The sequence below is a fragment of the Leptidea sinapis genome, chromosome 35 (genome assembly GCF_905404315.1).
Source record: "Leptidea sinapis chromosome 35, ilLepSina1.1, whole genome shotgun sequence".
NCBI classification, from domain to species: Eukaryota; Metazoa; Arthropoda; class Insecta; order Lepidoptera; family Pieridae; genus Leptidea; species Leptidea sinapis.
Genome location: NC_066299.1, coordinates 1,943,726 through 1,961,984, shown reverse-complemented (window position 1 = coordinate 1,961,984; position 18,259 = coordinate 1,943,726). Strand labels below are relative to the sequence as shown.

Genomic DNA, 18,259 nt, shown 5'->3' with positions numbered 1-18,259 from the left:
GTAAATTTCGCCACCTTATACAAGACTGTAATAGCTCAGATGGGACATTGGGTGATCCGGAAAGCAGAAGACCCCAGTTCGAATCCAGATGTCCTATTAGTTTTTTTTTGTTCAAGTTTTGTACATTCTTAAAAATCCGAGCGAGGCTCGGGCGTCCGGATATTATTAAATAAAAATCCAATGAGTGATATTTGAGTGTAATTACATCCGCGGGGTCATTGGGTTCGATAGTCATAATGAGCGCGGTGTTCGGTGTTCACTTGATAACGATATTGGCTATCATTATTTAGTTCATTATTGTGTTCGACATGTATTGATTGCAATTATCTCAATAGATGGGGAGCAAATCCTGTAGTAACAAACGTTTTGTTAGTACTTTGTCTTTAAAGTTGCGCAAAGTACCAAAAATCGCGTCATTGTGGCCCGAAGAAAAGGGTCATTGACCGAAATTTGAAGAGATTCACGTCCGCTTTATAATCTTTGAGTTATTAACGTATTATTATGTTCATGATAAAAGACGTTTTACATCAATAGCATTAACACTTCAAATTTAGATTTTTAGACTATGACATTTACACGCATTTCACCACTTTGGAAGTGTCTCTCGCCCAAACTATTCAATTTACAAAAAAAAAATATAGAATATCATTTTTGAAGACCTATCCATAGACAAACCCCACATGTATGGGTTATATGAAAAAACATATTTGAGTGTCAGTTCTTTGAATGGGGAACCCTTTCTTTCTGTCTTTGTGTGAAAATTTTAATGCGGTTCACAGAATACGTTTACTTACTAAGTTTCAACAGTATAGTATTTTTAATTTCAATTTTAAGAAATGAAATCCTTACCGCCGTCTAAATTCATTAGTGGCTTCAAATCTCCTGAAGCGTTAATATATATTATAATTTAATCTCTGTACATAAATATTCAGTGAATAACAATAATAATGATGTCCACTATATGCCGGTTTAATATAATTATATCACCGACTCTCTCACTCCACGAGGTTTACGTATTGTGGAGACGGGGATGGCGATAATCCAGTGATTTTATTGTGATCTGTCTGAGCGTGTAATATTAGATCGTGGAGTGGATTTGATAGAGGGTTGATGTGACGTATTTATAGACGGGACGTGAAGTTTACGTTTATTTTAACTGTTACATTATTTCATTGCAGGAGATAAAATTAGATAAAAAAAATATAATAATTTATAATGGGTTTGGCCTTCTTTCGCTCAAAATTAACCAAATGAAATAAATATTACCTTTTTGAAGTGAAAACTTCTTTACGAAGTTTTATCTGGTGAGTACCTATCTATCAAATGAGACTGTAATTCGTTTGGGTCTGCTCGAATTTACTATAATTATTAATACTCTGTTGGTGCAAATAATTGTATTTCGTATTATTATACTCGCCTTGATAAGGTTTTCGCTTCTGTCATGTGGTAGAGAAAATGGGCAGGTCACCCATTCTTCGATGTCAATTATGACGGTATACATTACACTTCTTAAAATCGCTATTTATCTTAACGTCATTTCCAGTATTTTGACGATGTATAAGTTCTAAGCTTGAAATTCTATTTCATTGTTTTTTTTACCTATTATTTGACCTTACTTAAAAAAGATTATCCATATTTCTCAGGTTTCTATAAAAAGAAATAATTAGTCAATAACTGTAAAATGGTTAGCCCTTGGAATATAGATCACCGAGCTACATACTCATATTTCCTATTCCAATAATTATAATAATGTATGTATACATATAAGTGGGGCGTCCATTAATTACTTAAGGTGATCTAGGGGGAAGGGGATCAAGCTAAATCTTTCCAAAACTGATTTGGGGGGAGGGGGGTCTTAGCAAATATAATTTTATTTATTTATTTATTACACTTTTTTGACACCACATTAACAAAATATAACTTAATTACTAACATACATAATTACATGATATGGTGCAAATGGCGGCCTTATCACTATATAGTGATCTCTTCCAGGCAACCATTTGTAATACAATAAAAGAGAAAGGCAGTACATTAAAAGGGTAAGAAGTGTCAAAAATATAGACACACATAATATATACTATACTAAAATATAGATAAGTTTATAAGAAAGTAAAATATGTAAAAAGTAGGAACAATAATTAACATTTCAGAATTGTTGAATTATGTTGGTGGATACATACAGATAGATTCTATCAAATAGAGGACAGATAATGTTTTTTTAGTTGATTTTTAAAGGATGCTAATGATTGTGCTTGACGGATAGTAAGCGGCAGTTGATTCCAAAGAGTGATGGCATTAATGGTGAAAGAAGAGTGATAGCTATCAGATTTATGGAAAGGAACATTTAGTATTTGTTTCGCACAGAGCGCAACGAAAGCTCATGCTGAGACCCTAGTAGCTCAAATCTGTCTTTAAGGTAAAGAGGAGTGATTTGGTGAAAAATTATGGAGTAAAGAAGGTGTAGAATGTGGGAATTGCGACGCAGACGTATAGGAAGCCAGTTAAGTTTTTTTCGGTAGGAGGAGACATGATCGTATTTACGTAGGTTAAAAATGAAGCGAATACATAAATTTTGTAGGCGTTCGAGTTTATCCAGCTGAGCCTCGGTAAGGTCGGGATAGCAAATGTCTGCATAATCAAGAATGGAGAGCAGGCAAGTCTGCGCAAGGCATATTTTACTAGGTACTGGGAGAAGATTACGTAACCGGCGCAGGGATCCATGTGCGGAGAAAACTTTTTTACTTAATTCATTCAGTTGCGTCATCAAGTTGAAGGAGTCAATTATTGATTGGAGCTTTCTGCTGCGATGTTTAACTTTGCACATGCAGGTATTGAAATCTCCCATTATGATCACATGCTCGTATAATGGAGTAAGACAGTCAAGAATGTATTCAAATGAACTAAAATAATCAATTCCTAACGAAGGACTGTAAAACACACCCAATAGTACTTTGGAGTGTGATATGCTGACTTCAAGTACAAGATGTTCCGCAGAGTCACCGGGGGGTGGCTGAGGAGATACACTTATTATAGAATATGAGAATCGTCCACGAATATATATTGCAACACCGCCACCGACTCGGCCGGTTCGGTTATTGCGGACAAGCTGAAAACCCGGTAAGGAGTAGGAAGTGGAAGGAAGACATGGTTTGAGCCAGACACTAGAATTGCATGAATATTATTACAATCAAATGAAGCAAGCATATCAGTGTAGCTAGAAGGCACACTCTGAGCATTTATATGTAAAACATTGAAATTATTAACACAATCTATAAAAGCTTTCTCAAGTTCACTACGAAGAGAGAAGGTAGGTGAGATGCTGTAGTAGCTTTCATCAGCGCAGCTTTGGCTGCTTGAGGAATTCAAGGACAAAAAATCAACTTCACTGCTATCACTAGTATTATATATAATTTAATTATTTTACTAGCAAAGCGGTGTAAAATTGTGTGATAAATTATTTTTAGAATAAGATTACGTAATTAATGGACGCTGCCTGACAAGGTCATTGAAGAGCGTGGAAAGGAAACCACCGCGTTTTGTTTTTGCACCACTAGAGTAAGTTTTTCATGGTGTCTTGAACGTTTTAGGTTGATAGATGGTACCGTCTCTACATAGAAACTAACGCGCGCTTTAAGTGCAAAAAAAAAGCGGTTGTGTATATTATATTAATATGTTATATATAAGTAAGTCTTATTATACTTATTGTTACTTATATGTTTTTTCTTGTAGAAAATAATTAAGAATGTATTATTTTCAAGTATTTTTTGCAAAGGTATATTAATTATATGTGTGTGTGTATTATAAAATTATAATGTAGGTATATATTATATGGAGTGACTATAAATTGGGCACTGTTGTAAAGGGGCGTACGGAGCTATGATTAATCGTAGATCATTTTACGATACGGTGATTATTGTGATTTAACTTTACTGTACACTTGGTTTATGTGTGACGTCACCACGGCCAAGACAGAGTCGGGTTACCAAAATATTAAATTATTTATTACAAAAATAAGAAAAATTGGTGCTGTATAAGTTATAAGCAGCTCATTGATGATTTTCATTAGAAATAATATCAAAGTTATCTTTTTGTTTTGTGATCACCGCTCTTCTATTCTCTTCCAGAGGAATCACAGGTGCCTTGCCGGCCTTTAAGGAAGGTGAACGCGCTTTTTTTAAGGTACCCATGTCGTATCGTTACGCCTTTTTAATAAAATAGTACATTGTGATGGTAGGTTCTTGCAAACGAGCTGCGTCTAACAAGCCTGAGCCGAAGACGAGGGTTTTTATTGTCACGACTCTGCAATAACCTACACGTCCGTGTTTCAATTCAACATACTTTCAGAAAAAGTCGCGTTTTTATAACTTTTTTACACAAATTAAATTTGAAAACAAAATCTATGAACGAATGAGGTGAAGAGCCCTCGCACAGAACGAGAGGAGGAGAGACGTTGCGGGTTCGAGTCCCGCATCGTTCATAAAATATGTTTTCAAATTTAATTTGTGTAATTATTTCCAGAAGTGAGGGTAATCTAAAAAAGTAAGTAACAGTTTTACTTTTTTTTACAACGAAAAAGCAACGGGATCGTTCGCGTGTACAGCCTATAAGATTTTTGACAAACGTTGATCTGAAAATAATTAAATTTAAAGTCACGACCGCATATATATAAGAAACTAGTTGACCCGACAGACGTTGTTCTGTATATAATAAATAAAATAATGTTTTATATGAATTTGTCAATAATATATCATAACATCAAAAATTACTTCGTAAAAATAAATGCAGGGTGCATTTATTTTTACGTGCTGTCGTAATGAAATTGTTTCACAGCAGAACTGTCAAACCGTGCGTCAATAAATTCTCTCATAGAAATTATGTATGAACACATCAAAGGAAAAACAAATTTGTTGTTTTTATTTAATTTAGCAGCATTTTCCTATTTATTCACCTTTTAAACCTTCTCTGGACTTCCACAAATAATTCAAGACCTAAATTTGCCAAATCGGTCCAGCCGTTCTCGAGTTTTAGCGACACTAACGAACAGCAATTCATTTTTATATATATAGATATGCCTATGCAAAGAACGACAATGTCTCTGAAAGTACGCCATTTAGTATTATTTCAAGTTACTCAGAGTGAAGAGTGATGAGCTGTGTGCTCGTTAGTATTTTTTTGCCCCATAAAAAAAATTATTGGTTACTAAACTAACCGACACACGCGCTGTAAACCTTACAAAAACATTTCCCAGCACGACTCCCATCCGCAAATAGCGAACACAGACAATATCCTCTCGACAATATGGCCTCAATTTGCACAGTAACAAACGTCACCGTTGTAGAGACACGTGTCGGACCAAGGGGGTGTGGAAGTGATTCACAATTACGCCCCGGTCATGGTTCGTTCCTGATCCGGTTACAGTCCTAGCCAATATCAATCTCTTATATCCGTATTCTAGAAGGTGTCTCACTATGTAGCCCAAAATCATGTTTTCATATATTTTTTTTTATTTTTACAATAATTTATGGACTATATAAGACCGGACTGGTCTTTTATTCCAAAGTTCAGTGGGTTACAAATCTTTGATGGAGGATGCTTTCAACCTCTTATTTTAACTAATAGCTTTAAGGGTAAATGTATACACTTTTATAATAATGTCCCAGCCACTGTTCGGGCATTATCTATAAATATATTTAAATGTTTTATTAAAAAATAGCTCTGTCATAAATCCTGTTACTCCGCAGCTGAATATCAAAGTGATCGGACAGCCTGGGACTAGATAATGATTATATTATAGCAATAGCAATGTATATTTTTATTAAAAAGAGTGCAAATAAGAATGCTGGGATAGTCTCTTGCGCCGCTTCTTCTCTCTCAGAGCGCCATTTTATTTCCGAAGCGGTAGTAATATCTAGCATAATAGAAATGACATCAAAAAGAATTCTAAAGGAATCAATTTTTAGAAAATAGATGCGTTTTATTATAATTTAACAAAAACTTTGCGGAAATAACACTAAAAATATATTTATTACATTTAAATAACACATACTCTGTTAAAATACTATTGCTAGTTATAACTTACGTCCTAAAGAAATATTAAAATAACATTTTAAGAAAAAAAACTATTGCCTCTCAATATATTCTTGACAATATTATGAATGTACATAGTCACTTATGGAAATTTTCTAGAAACTGTCCAAAATCATAATGCTTAGGCATTTACAATATTATCCCAGAAAATGTTCGAAACAATTTTTTTATGGAATAGGAGAACAAACGAGCGTACGGGTCACCTAATGTTAAGTGATCACCGTCGACCACATTCTCTTGCAATACCAGATGAATCACAGGAGCGTTGCCGGCCTTACTTAAAGGCCGGCACTTTTTTTTAAGGTACATACACATGTCGTATCGTCCTGGAAACACCGCACAAGGAAGAACATTTCATAGTTTGGTTGTTCGTGAAAGAAAGTTCCTTGAATACAGTACTGCAGAGGAACGACAGACAGATTACTGTAATATAATTAACGTTTTTAATGATAATCATGTTTTTGTACCAGTTCAGGCTCCTTTGCACCGGATGCCGGCTAGATTATGGGTACCACACCGCCGCCTATTTCTGCCATGATGGTACGTGATGGCAATAATGTGTAAGCATTCCTGTGTTTCGGTCTGAAGGGTGCCGTTGCTAGTGATATTACTGGGAAAATTAGACTTGACATCTTATGTCTAAAGGTGACGAGCGCAGTAATTGCCGCTCAGAATTTTTGGTTTTTTCAAAAATCTGCATTGTATTGGGCAGGGCGTATCAATTACCATCAGCTGAACGTCCTGCTGTACGTGATGGCAATAATGTGTAAGCATTCCTGTGTTTCGGTCTGAAGGGTGCCGTTGCTAGTGATATTACTGGGAAAATTAGACTCGACATCTTATGTCTAAAGGTGACGAGTGCAGTAATTGCCGCTCAGAATTTTTGGTTTTTTCAAAAATCTGCATTGTATTGGGCAGGGCGTATCAATTACCATCAGCTGAACGTCCTGCTCCTCTCGTCCCATATTTTCATAAAAAAAAGATAACACAAATTGGAAGTGGGACAAGCCACCTTAAAAGCCGGCAACGCTCCTGTGATTCCTCTGGTGTTGCAAGAGATTGTGGGCGGCGGTGATCACTTAACACCAGGTGACCCGTACGCTCGTTTGTCCTCCTATTCCATAAAAAAAAAGCCATTCCGCCGTCAGACTATACAAATAATAAATTTGATTGTAACGAAATTTTATAATAAAAAAAAATAAGATAAGCCCGCTGTGGTTCTTGCGTCTTATCACATGTTACTTATGCTTATTTTTTTGAAAGATTGATTTAAATAGGTACTTTTAATAAAGAATATTTGTATTATTAGAGATTTAAGTATTTAGAGCCTTAGAGTGATATGGCCGATGTAATGGATGACGAAATTAAATGAAAATAATTGAAAATAACCATAATACTTATGTAATGTCTTAAAATTTATAAATATAAAAACCAGTGAGTGGATACATCTTTGAATACCGAATTATAATAATGAAAGTTTCAAAGGGAGATTAATAATAAAATATGCTATTAGTTGTATATTAAGTATATAGATACTTAAGTATCATTAAATCTACAGCATAGAAATATTTTATAATGATAATATTTGAAAGTTCTGCAAGAATTTAAAGAAAGCGCTATGTGAGAGACTTTAGTTTATGAGCAAAAGTTGAACAGTAGTAGTAGAACAATAGTATATTGATTTGTAATGCAACACTAAACCGTAATAATTATTGGTAAATAACTGATAAAAAAATAATATTGAAATTTTCTCAGTTTACCCTCCGTTAAAGTCCCGTTTTGGTGGCGCAGCCGACCAGTCATGCTCTGATGACTGATTTATTGTGTCACTGGTACAGGGGGTGGGACCGCAGAGGTTAAATGTAGCACAGCATAGAGCGAGCGATGTGACTAGTTCTATAGTGTCCTGTTTTGAGCATAGTTAACACCCCTGTAATGTGGAAAGGTTTCATGTCATGGTGAAAACATTCTTCACATTATCTATGATTATTGTTAGGTATAGTTTCCTAAAATCTTCTAAGCGTTATTAATAGTAACAAAGTAAGACTTGCGACTTGTAACATTCTGTAGTGTGACACAATATAGAATAATTTTGTAATAAGTAATATTTACAAATAGACCTGCAACAAGCACGTCCGAATCGCCAATATTTTCGGACTGACATGCAGCACAACAATTGCTACATAAATTGTAATTTTCCAATATGGAGAAACATACTTACCCACCTGTAATAACACGAAGTAGTATATTATAAGTATTTGTTATATTTAATCTTTTTTTCTATTTGAATTTGTAACTAACCCCAGTGTTGTAGTGCTTGGGTGCATTATTTTAAAATTAGAACACAATCAGACCGAATGGTATTACATATTGAGCGCATCTTAATTAAAAAAAAAAGTCTGTGCGTGTAATTTTACGCACGATTGGAGTAAAATTTAATAACATTACATATTTTTTAATTAAAGCCGTGTCACTAACTACACAATTACGTATGGTACGCTGGATAGCTAGAATAGATAAAAAAAATGTTTAACAAAAAATGACAAGTACGTTTTTTCAGGTGAAGTCATAATCAGATTCTTGATTTTCTCTTTTATTCTTAATTATTGAGTTAAAGTTATAGAGTAAAATGTTCCTGGGATTCCGCCATTTCATTTAACTGTTTATAATTAAATAAGGTAGTAAGAAATTTGAGTTTGGATTAGCACATATCAATATAACATTGTTATTAAATATTAAAGAATGTTGCAAAAGTCAGAAAATTTCTGAAAACTTTATATGTAAATAATTTACTTATTTATTACAAAAGTACCTTTTAATACTTAAATAAGCAAATAGACTTGGAGATTTTCAGAAAATTTTACTAAGCAATATAAAACAATTCATTACAGCCATAAAATTTATATACCATAACTTTAAGAAATGGTTAAAAATTTGTTTCAATTGATCTTTTCTGACGGTAGTAACTTCGTTACAAAAGTTATCTGAGTTACTCTTAAGTCGCGCCTAAAGAAGTTTTATTCTATAAAATATAAACTAAATTTCAGCTTTTAACATATCTCTATATAGAAGTCAACATGATACATAAATTCCAGCATTTATTATTAACATATTCAGAGCACGGGCTCTATAATTCTTGCTATAGCCTCTTCGATGTAGTTGACAGTAGTTGTGCACTTTAGTTAACTTGAGTGGGGTGGTGTACGCTGTATTAAGTTTGGGGTTGTTTTTAGTGTAAGTAGTACATACTACGTGTTGCTGGAGGGATATTGTTGTTTCAATATATTTGTTTGGGGTTCACTGATGGTAGGTGTCGGTAATCAAAATGCCAATTAAAACGACGTATATAAGCTTTATAAAAAAAATGGATTTCCTGTTAAAATATTTTCAGCTAGATTACGAGTACAATGGCGCCTATTTTTGTCGTGATGGTACCTACGTGACGGCAGTAATGTGTAAGCATTATTGTGTTACGTTCTGAAGGGCGCCGTAGCTAGTGAAATTACTGGGCAAATGAGACTTAACACCCTGTCTCAAAATTGTACTGCCGCTCAGAATTTTTGGGTTTTTCAATAACCCTTCGCGGCACTGCATTGTAATGGGCGTATCAATTTCTATCAACCAAACGTCCTGCTCGTCTCGTCCCTTAGTGTAATAAAAAAACTGCTGTAGATTATCTAGAAAGATGAGACACACTGGGACTAGATTGTGATTGTCTGTAGCAGTTACTGATACGTACGAACATTATAATAATTGTATTATTTTAAAACAGCGCAAACATTAATACGTTCAGAGGTACGCCTAATTCCTCTCAGAGCGCGATTTATTACCTAGAGTGGCCTAAGCTTTAATAATTGCTATCGATAGATAAGTAACCCCAAGAAATCTATTTTGAAAAGTTAATTAAATAGTAGTTAAAAACGACTAAAAAACATTTGTAGAAAACCGTACTAAAATAGAAAATATTTCCTACTTTATATAAATAAACAAAAATCTTATTTTGCAAATTGAAAAATGGAATAAATTTATCAAATTAATGTATTGTCATCGGTCCTCCATAAATCTACGAAGTTTGAACGAAATCTGGCCGTTTAAATTGGATCAAAATCGCGCACAAATGAGTCGGTTACAAACAAACATACATACATATAGGTGAAACTAATAAAAGGCGTGTAATGACAACGTTGTCCATTTTTGAAAGATTATATTGAAAAGGTTTACAAACAAATGCCGAGAGTCTGTCTGCACTTCACACTATATTAAGCCAACCCGGCTCACTGTGACCAAGTGAAATAATGTTAATATAACCGACACGGGATTCTTGTCACTTTTACGGGAAACAATTAGATGGATCATCTGCTTATTAAGCAGCTCTCAAATAATATTTAATTTAAGAAAAAACGCGGGGAGAAAAATGCTTGGTGAGTTTCTTGCGCCGCTTCCCCGCTCTTAAAGCGCCATTTGTTTCCGAAGCAGTGGTAGTGTTTGACCTGATATTGAATAGAATTCTAGAGGAATCAATTTTGAGAAAATAAGTGCCTTTTTTACCTTTATGCCTTTTAACACATCTGTAAAGCTAGAAAGGTCAAGTCGGCAGAATCACTCGTTTTATAGCTCAAAATTTAGTGCTCATTTAGTGCTGATAACAGGTATTTGGTGCTGTGATAGGGGGACTAAAAATGAGAACACTGCTAACTTTTCATTAAGCTAGCAGTGTACCATTCGTGAACGCGCTATGATACAGTTGGAGCTTTTAACGGTTCAAAATACAAATCCCAAATTCAGAGCTATCAGCCTTAGCTCGTGTGTAACCTATACACAGTATTCTCAAAAGCTTTTCTAAAACGATTAACCTCTTACTATACTAGGTGAGAGTGAATAGTGAAACGGGCAGGAATCTGCACTAAGTTAGCCAACATTAGCTCATATCATCACAGTAGAAAATCATAACATAACTTTCACAGCAGACCTATGGACTCAATCTGGCATAACAATTTGCCAAGCTCTGTCGATGCAAGGCATACATTCTACTTTGAAGTAGCCAAGACATGTACAGGATGTGTTGAGCGGATGTCCAGAGGTCGAACATCTCTTTTATTTCGTAATCTTTATCGATTTCAGATTTCCTAGAGATTAGTCGTAATGGAGTCATGCGTTATTGACATTATATGTTCTTGATTTCTTTTCACTAATTTGACGAGTAACATGCCTTGCATAAATAAAAACTGTGGTCTGATTCATTAAAAATAAAAAGCATACAAAAATATTTCGCGGGTGATTTAAAAAGTGCACTAAAAATAATTTGCCCATACCTTTTTGTAATCTATAAGATTAGAAAATTCGCAAGTTTTTTTACCCTATCAATTTCATTGATCGATAGTCGGGTAATGCGTAAAATAGCCAACGAGTGCTTTCTATGGTAAACTTATTTTTAGGCTTCTTTTGTAAATATACTATGTAGCAGGTGTCATTCGGTTCAGAATCGCTTCGTGTAATAATAATTGACTATGTTATCGAAAAACAAAGAGTAGGAATTAAAAATGAACTATAATACTTATTTGTTAATATATAAAATTGTAGATTATAATATGATTAATATTTATTTTTGACAGTTATACTCGTCTTTTAGTTCCAGCTCGACTCTCATAAATTCTAATGTCTATTGTTATTCATACACAAAATACAGATAACGTCCTTGTGATTCTTTGATTTGTTTTGATTTGTTTGATTGAGAACTGTTTAGCTAGCTAGTAGCCGTAGCTAGTGAAATTACTGGGCAAATGAGACTTAACATGTTATGTCTCAAGGTGACGAGCGCAATTGTGGTGCCGCTCAGAATTGAGTTTTTCAATGAATCCTGAGCGGCACTGCATTGTAATGGGCAGGGCGTATTAATTACCATCAGCTGAACGTCCTACTCCTCTCGTCCCATAATGTCATAAAAAACTAAAACGAATTACGAGAGAAAATTACATTAGGATGCAATACAGTCGTATTTAAGTACATAAAGTGTTTAAACACTCATTTAAAAGTGTTTCACGGTACTTTGTGCTTCGTAGAGTGCAATGAATCCATAAACGCCGATGAGTTTTTGAGGAATCATTAAAAGTGAAGAGACAAATGAGTCATAAAATCGTTGAATTTTATCCCAACGTAACTCCCACGCACGTACAAGGGGCTAACTTAAGAAATATTTACTGTCAACACTGCCAATAATTAAAATTAGATTTTTATTATATTTTTTATCAATATTTGTTATTTACACTTGTATAAAATCAATGTTCTAATAAGCATTAATGTATTAACAAGAGACTTGATCATGCAGACAAACAGTTTTGCGGGACTATGTTAGCTTTTAAGATTCTTTCTGTAAATGATTAATAGTATAAATAAATAATACAAAGCGGTTCAAAAGACATCTTGCTCTGTCTGTAAATCAAAGTCTTTACGTCGTAATATGTATTTAGTATTAGTCGTGTGCTATTGAGGGTACCCAAAAGATTACGATAGTCAGAGATGTTTTTCTCTCTCTCCCGCTTTGTTTATCTAAAGTTTAGACTCTAAACACCAAAGAGGATGTAAATACTACGTAATATGAGACGGGACTGCCTGAGTAAAAATTGAAATTTAGTTGAGTATTTAACGTGCATCGATTTGACATAACTTTGAAATAGTAGTAATTACAGCATGGCGGTTGGCAACGAAGTATAATCCGGTTCAGTTTGAAAGCGAACAGGTGCTTAAAACGTAGTGGATTTCGGCTATCGCCGTTTTTTTGCAAGATTATAGCTGTCATCTGTCAATCTATCGATGACTGCACGATTCAATCCAGTGAATCGCATTTTTACTTAGAGAATTTCGCTAGGCTGCTAGACAATTGTTGGCTCAGTAGGTAGGAGCGCTCTTTGGTTACAAATTTAATTTGAATATTTAAAGTGTAGGTGCTAAGTGATATATTTTGTGAAATGGTACGGAACCGGATTGTTTTTAGGCGAGGAACTCTATAACTATTGCTGATATTCTATAGAAGATACAGACAGCATAGTGCGCTCGTTTACCAGCTTCTCTAAAAAGGCTCGCTGTTTAACTCGCAACTAAACGAAAGTTGATAGAAACAGATCGATTAGAAATAACGCCGTTAAACATATAATTTTTTCGATTTTTTTTTTAATGGGGATTACAAGTTTAAGGGGCACACATATTGTACCCAACAACGATCAACCATATTTGACGCTCTGCCAACTGTGAAGTCTATTATTTGACTACCCTCATATTAGTACAATAACAGGATTAACTGTACAATGTGATTTTTATTAATTTGTCGCACGTCCGTTTCTAGGTTTATAATCCGTAATTATAATATTATTTATGAATAGTTGAATTGTGTATAAAAAAAAGTACCTACTAAAATTTTATTCAGATGTTGTGGTTCTGATAAATAGATTTTAAACCAAGTTCTGATTGATGAGCGGGGAGCGTACATGTGATGCCGATGACAGGCGTATGCCGCCAAGCTACATACAGGATGGAAAAACGAATTGTTGGTTTTCATGACTATCTCATTCTATGCGTGTTATTTTGAGATAAATTAATTAGTTACAATTTATAATTACCGTAGTAGTTTCTGAAATATAAAAATAAGTATTTAATGGGTTGGAAACAAAATGCTTCTTTGCGTAACGTGACATTGAGTACTATTATTCAGTTTCGTCTTCTCCGTAGTCAACATGTTAGAAAAGAGAATATAGTGCTACCTTCATTTGAATTTTATGGCATAGTTTGCTTTGAATTGTACCGATATTGCGTTTTATTTTACCAGAAGATGAATGAGAAATAGTAGTTAATATCATATTAATATGTTATGTTTTTAAAGTGATAACCCTCACTTCTAGGATTAATACACATCCTGAAGATGTAGCCACAACCTGAGAGTTGAACAAAGCAAACAGAATTTTATAACGAGGCGGTACTCGAAGGTTAGCTCAGTTGGTTAGAGCACCGGCGCGGAACGCCGGAGGTCGTGGGTTCGAATCCCGCATCGTTCATAAAATTTTGTTTTTCAAATTTTGTGTAATATCATATTACACAGTAAAGCATTTTCTTTCCATACCATTAAATACTTATTTTTTATATTTCAGAAACTATTATGTTAGTTATACGTTGATAGACTATCTGTCACTACGTTTTTTGAAACATCCTGTGTGTTTATATGAATACGTCATTATGACGAAACGGGCATGAAATGTACCCTCCCTTTTGATGATAATATAACGGCGAATGTTACACGTTCGATATTTATTTGGATCTCGATATTTATCGAGTGTGTAGTATAATGTATGACAGAACATGACACGGATCGCTGTATTTCAAAAAATCGTGAATACTTCGATCTGTATAAGTATCGTCGAAAAATATCGAGCGTCTAGTCTATGGTCGATATCTGTTGTACTACAAAGCTGTGGAATGTGCTTTCTTATGCGGTGTTTCCGCGACGATACGACATGGGCACCTTCAAAAAAAGCGCGTACACCTTCCTTAAAGGCCGGCGACGCTCCTGTGGTGTTGCAAGAGATTGTGGGCGGCGGTGATCAATTAACACCAGGTTTAATTAACACCAATTAACGAGGTACGCTCGTTTGTCCTCCTATTCCATAAAAAAAGGAATAAAAAACAGATCACTATTGCCGTGTTCCTATACTAAACGAAGCGTCATCACTACATAGTATAAAACAAAGTCGCTTTCTCTGTCCCTATATGTATAAATGTATGCTTAAATCTTTAAAACTACGCAACGGATTTTGATGCGTTTTTTTTAATAGATAGAGTGATTGAAGAGGAAGGTTTATATGTACAATAGCATCCATTAAATAGTGGAGAAATACTGTTATTTTTGAGGTTTCTAATGTGATGTCGTAAATAATTAAATTTTTTCCGCTTACATTCAAACGCAGGCTAAACCCTACGCGAGTTATCAAAATAATGTACTATGTATAATTGCACACATTGAAAAGGTCTACAGAAAACTCCGCTATGTTATTTTTCTATCTCTTATCGATATCCCGCAATAACATTTTTTTGTCATTTACTTTTTACGACAAATAATGGCTAATTTTCGAAGCGATTTTAACCAATATAGCATTAATCCTTATCTAATTAAATACCTTAAATACATTGTTGATTCAATATAGATCTATATGGCCCTTTACAGCATATGATTTAAATGAATATTTTCGAAAGTATTACATATTTAAAAATTGCGGGAATTTTTAAATCGCACAGGTCACGTGATCGTGAATCGTGTGTAATAATTAAAAATTTTCGTACCGAGCGTTTTGTTTATTGGTTTGTTTTTATAAAAAAGGATTCCTTTTGTTTGTTTTAAGTTTGTATTATACAAAAGTTTAGATATTTTATTTGTCCATTGGGCAGTACAAACTCTGCCTGGTCAGCTAGTAGTAGATGTAAAAGCTTGGAACGACTATCGTCTTATCAAACTTTTTCAGTTTTCGGCGATTCACAACATTTTTGTCTCTCCTACTACCTACGAGTGTCCCTTGTATGTTTCGTTACCGACAGATCTCTCTGAACCTCTTTCATGTTTCGTTCCAAATAAATTATTTTTGTATATTTTAAATAATAATAATAATAATAGCCTTTAATAACAATCTTTCCAGTGTTTTAGATTTACATTTAGTTTGCAGTAGACATCGGCACAGATTGTTTTGCTTTCGCATAGGCCTCCCCCAGGCTCTTCCAGTCATGACATGATCTGCTCCATGTCACACCAGTGGCATCTTTTAAATCGTCGCTCCATCTACGACTCGGTCTCCCTCTCTGTCTTTTTCCTTCTCTATATTTTAAATAATAGTTATTGTATATATCTATTCAGTTGAGTGAAAATCTACTTTTTGGACAAATTTAAGTTTTCAGCACAAATCTACTACTTAATTTAAAGTTGAACTGTTTAGTTTAGATTATTATATGATTATTTAATGTATTTAACTAAATCTTAGATAAAAGTTGAACATTATTTTTTAATTCGTTTCTTGCCTAATTAGTGGGCTTCTTGGGAAGTTTATGCTCAGTAATTTTACTAGTGGGAGGCTCCTTTGTACATGATGCCGGCTAGATAATACGCACCGCAACGACGCCTATTTCTGCCGTGAAGCAGAAATGTGTGAGCTTTACTGTCTTTCGGTGTGAAGGGCGCCGTAGCTAGTGAAATTACTGGGCAAATGAGACTTAACATCTAATGTCTCAAGGTGACGAGCGCAATTGTAGTGCCGCTCAGAATCTTTTGGGTTTTTCAAGAATCCTGAGCGACACTGCACTGTAATGGGCAGGGTGTATCGATTACCATTAGCTGAACGTCCTACCCGTCTCGTCCCTTATTGTCATAAAAAAAGTTTTCGTAAAGGTACCTACTATGTTTTATATGTTCAAGTGTTGGTGTAAGTACTTAAGTATGTAAGTATATGTGAAGAATATGGCATAATACGTAAGCACCCGGCATCGTGTTGGCTTATCGTGGTGGTTATTGTTTGAGGAGCGCAGGCTACCACCACCTACCACCAGAGGAACTGTGATGCTAACAGAACGTTTGGTTGCAGCCACAGAGAAGCCGGGCTACCAGTCACCGTATGGGGTCATGGACAATGGAGTGGTGAGTTATCTTTAATATATATAAACCCAGTGTCCTGACGTTTGTTTTCAGTAAATCTTTTAAACGGATTTTAATGGGGAATACTTCATGGAGTGCAGTTTAGTCCAGCTTGGGAGATAGGGTAGTTTTATTTCGATTTGGGACACATAATTATTGACAAATTCATAAAAGACAGTACGTCTGTCGGGTCACCTAGTAACTAAGCAGCCTAGCGAAACTCTGTAAGAAATAAGCGATTCACTCGATTGTATGAAACGTGCAGTGCATTACGATCAAAGAAAAAAAAAGAGATTATTGGCATTTGGAACATATTGTACCTATTAACGAAACGTGCATACGTGCTGAAATAATTTACTGACACCAATTAGGAAATTGAAAAAATATTAGTTTGTTTTTTAGATTTAAATAAATTGAAGATAATTTTTTTGCAATTGATTGATTGAAAGTTTTCCATTTGTTCCCATAAAATTTGACATAGTTTGGCTCAGTAGTTTTGATTTTATAAACATTTTTATGAATATTTTTGTTTAAGTGGATGATGTTATCATAGTATGTGTACTGCTTCATTAGTTTTGATTGAGATTTATTATATATTATTATTATTATTAACCCGTTTGCCGATTAGTGGTTCTTAGGCTATTTTATATCACGATATTTCAGTGTCTCACAAGAACGCGAAATAGGGGATCCATATTACATATTACATGGCTACCCATAAATTTTTTAAAAAATCACTATTTTATATATGGCAATAAAAAACAATGAAATCTTATATTTTCCTGATTAATGATACTAAAAAAAACTATGTTTAAAAAAACTGACTTCTAAAACAGAAAAGTATAAAGATTTAATTTAATACACCTCTATGCGAATCTTATACCTTTAATATGAATAAAATACTATTATTTGTATGTGCTACCTATGTAATGTAATAGCAGGTACCTACACTCGCCACGCATGACTTTGAGCGGGATAGCTTCGTCTAGAACCAAACAACCCAAGCGAGTAGGCAGCGACACTAGTACACATATAAATTCTCTTTTGTAGATGTATTTATGACACGAAGAAGTTTTTACATCAAGCGCAGGTGAAGATCAGATCCACGCAACGGTATCAGAGGAGTTACCGCACTATGATAATCGTATATGTACACGAGCTCGATCACAGTGTCGCGCAGATAAAGGGCTTTTAAAGAACCCCGAGCGGCCAGGGTTGTAATGGGCAGGGCGTATTACTTACCATCAATTATTAATCATGTTGCTCGTCTTGCCCCTTTTCTAATAAAAAAAAAATACAAATAATGCTAGTTTCAAGATTTACAAGAAAAATAATATTTGAGAATGTCTTTTTGTAGTTTTGTCTGTCTGTTATTTAGCATACGTAAGATGGAGATGTGTTGGCAAGATACTAGGATCACATGATTTATGTAGAGGCTCGTTCCGCGGTGGCTCCCTTACGGCGTGCGCGGTGCCAATATGAATAATGTATTCGGTACACTTTCAAACT

At 34.5% G+C, this 18,259-nt stretch overlaps 1 protein-coding gene across 1 annotated transcript in view; it reads left to right on the top strand.

Annotated features, from left to right (window-relative positions):
• Positions 1–18,259, top strand: part of LOC126975421 (homeobox protein B-H1-like) — a gene marked incomplete at its 3' end in the record, with an annotated part of 114,498 nt that overhangs the window by 12,773 nt on the left and 83,466 nt on the right. The window contains exon 2 of the mRNA XM_050823309.1: positions 16,701–16,753. Within this exon, the coding sequence (XP_050679266.1) occupies positions 16,701–16,753 (53 nt within the window). The remainder of the gene's footprint in view (positions 1–16,700; positions 16,754–18,259) is intronic.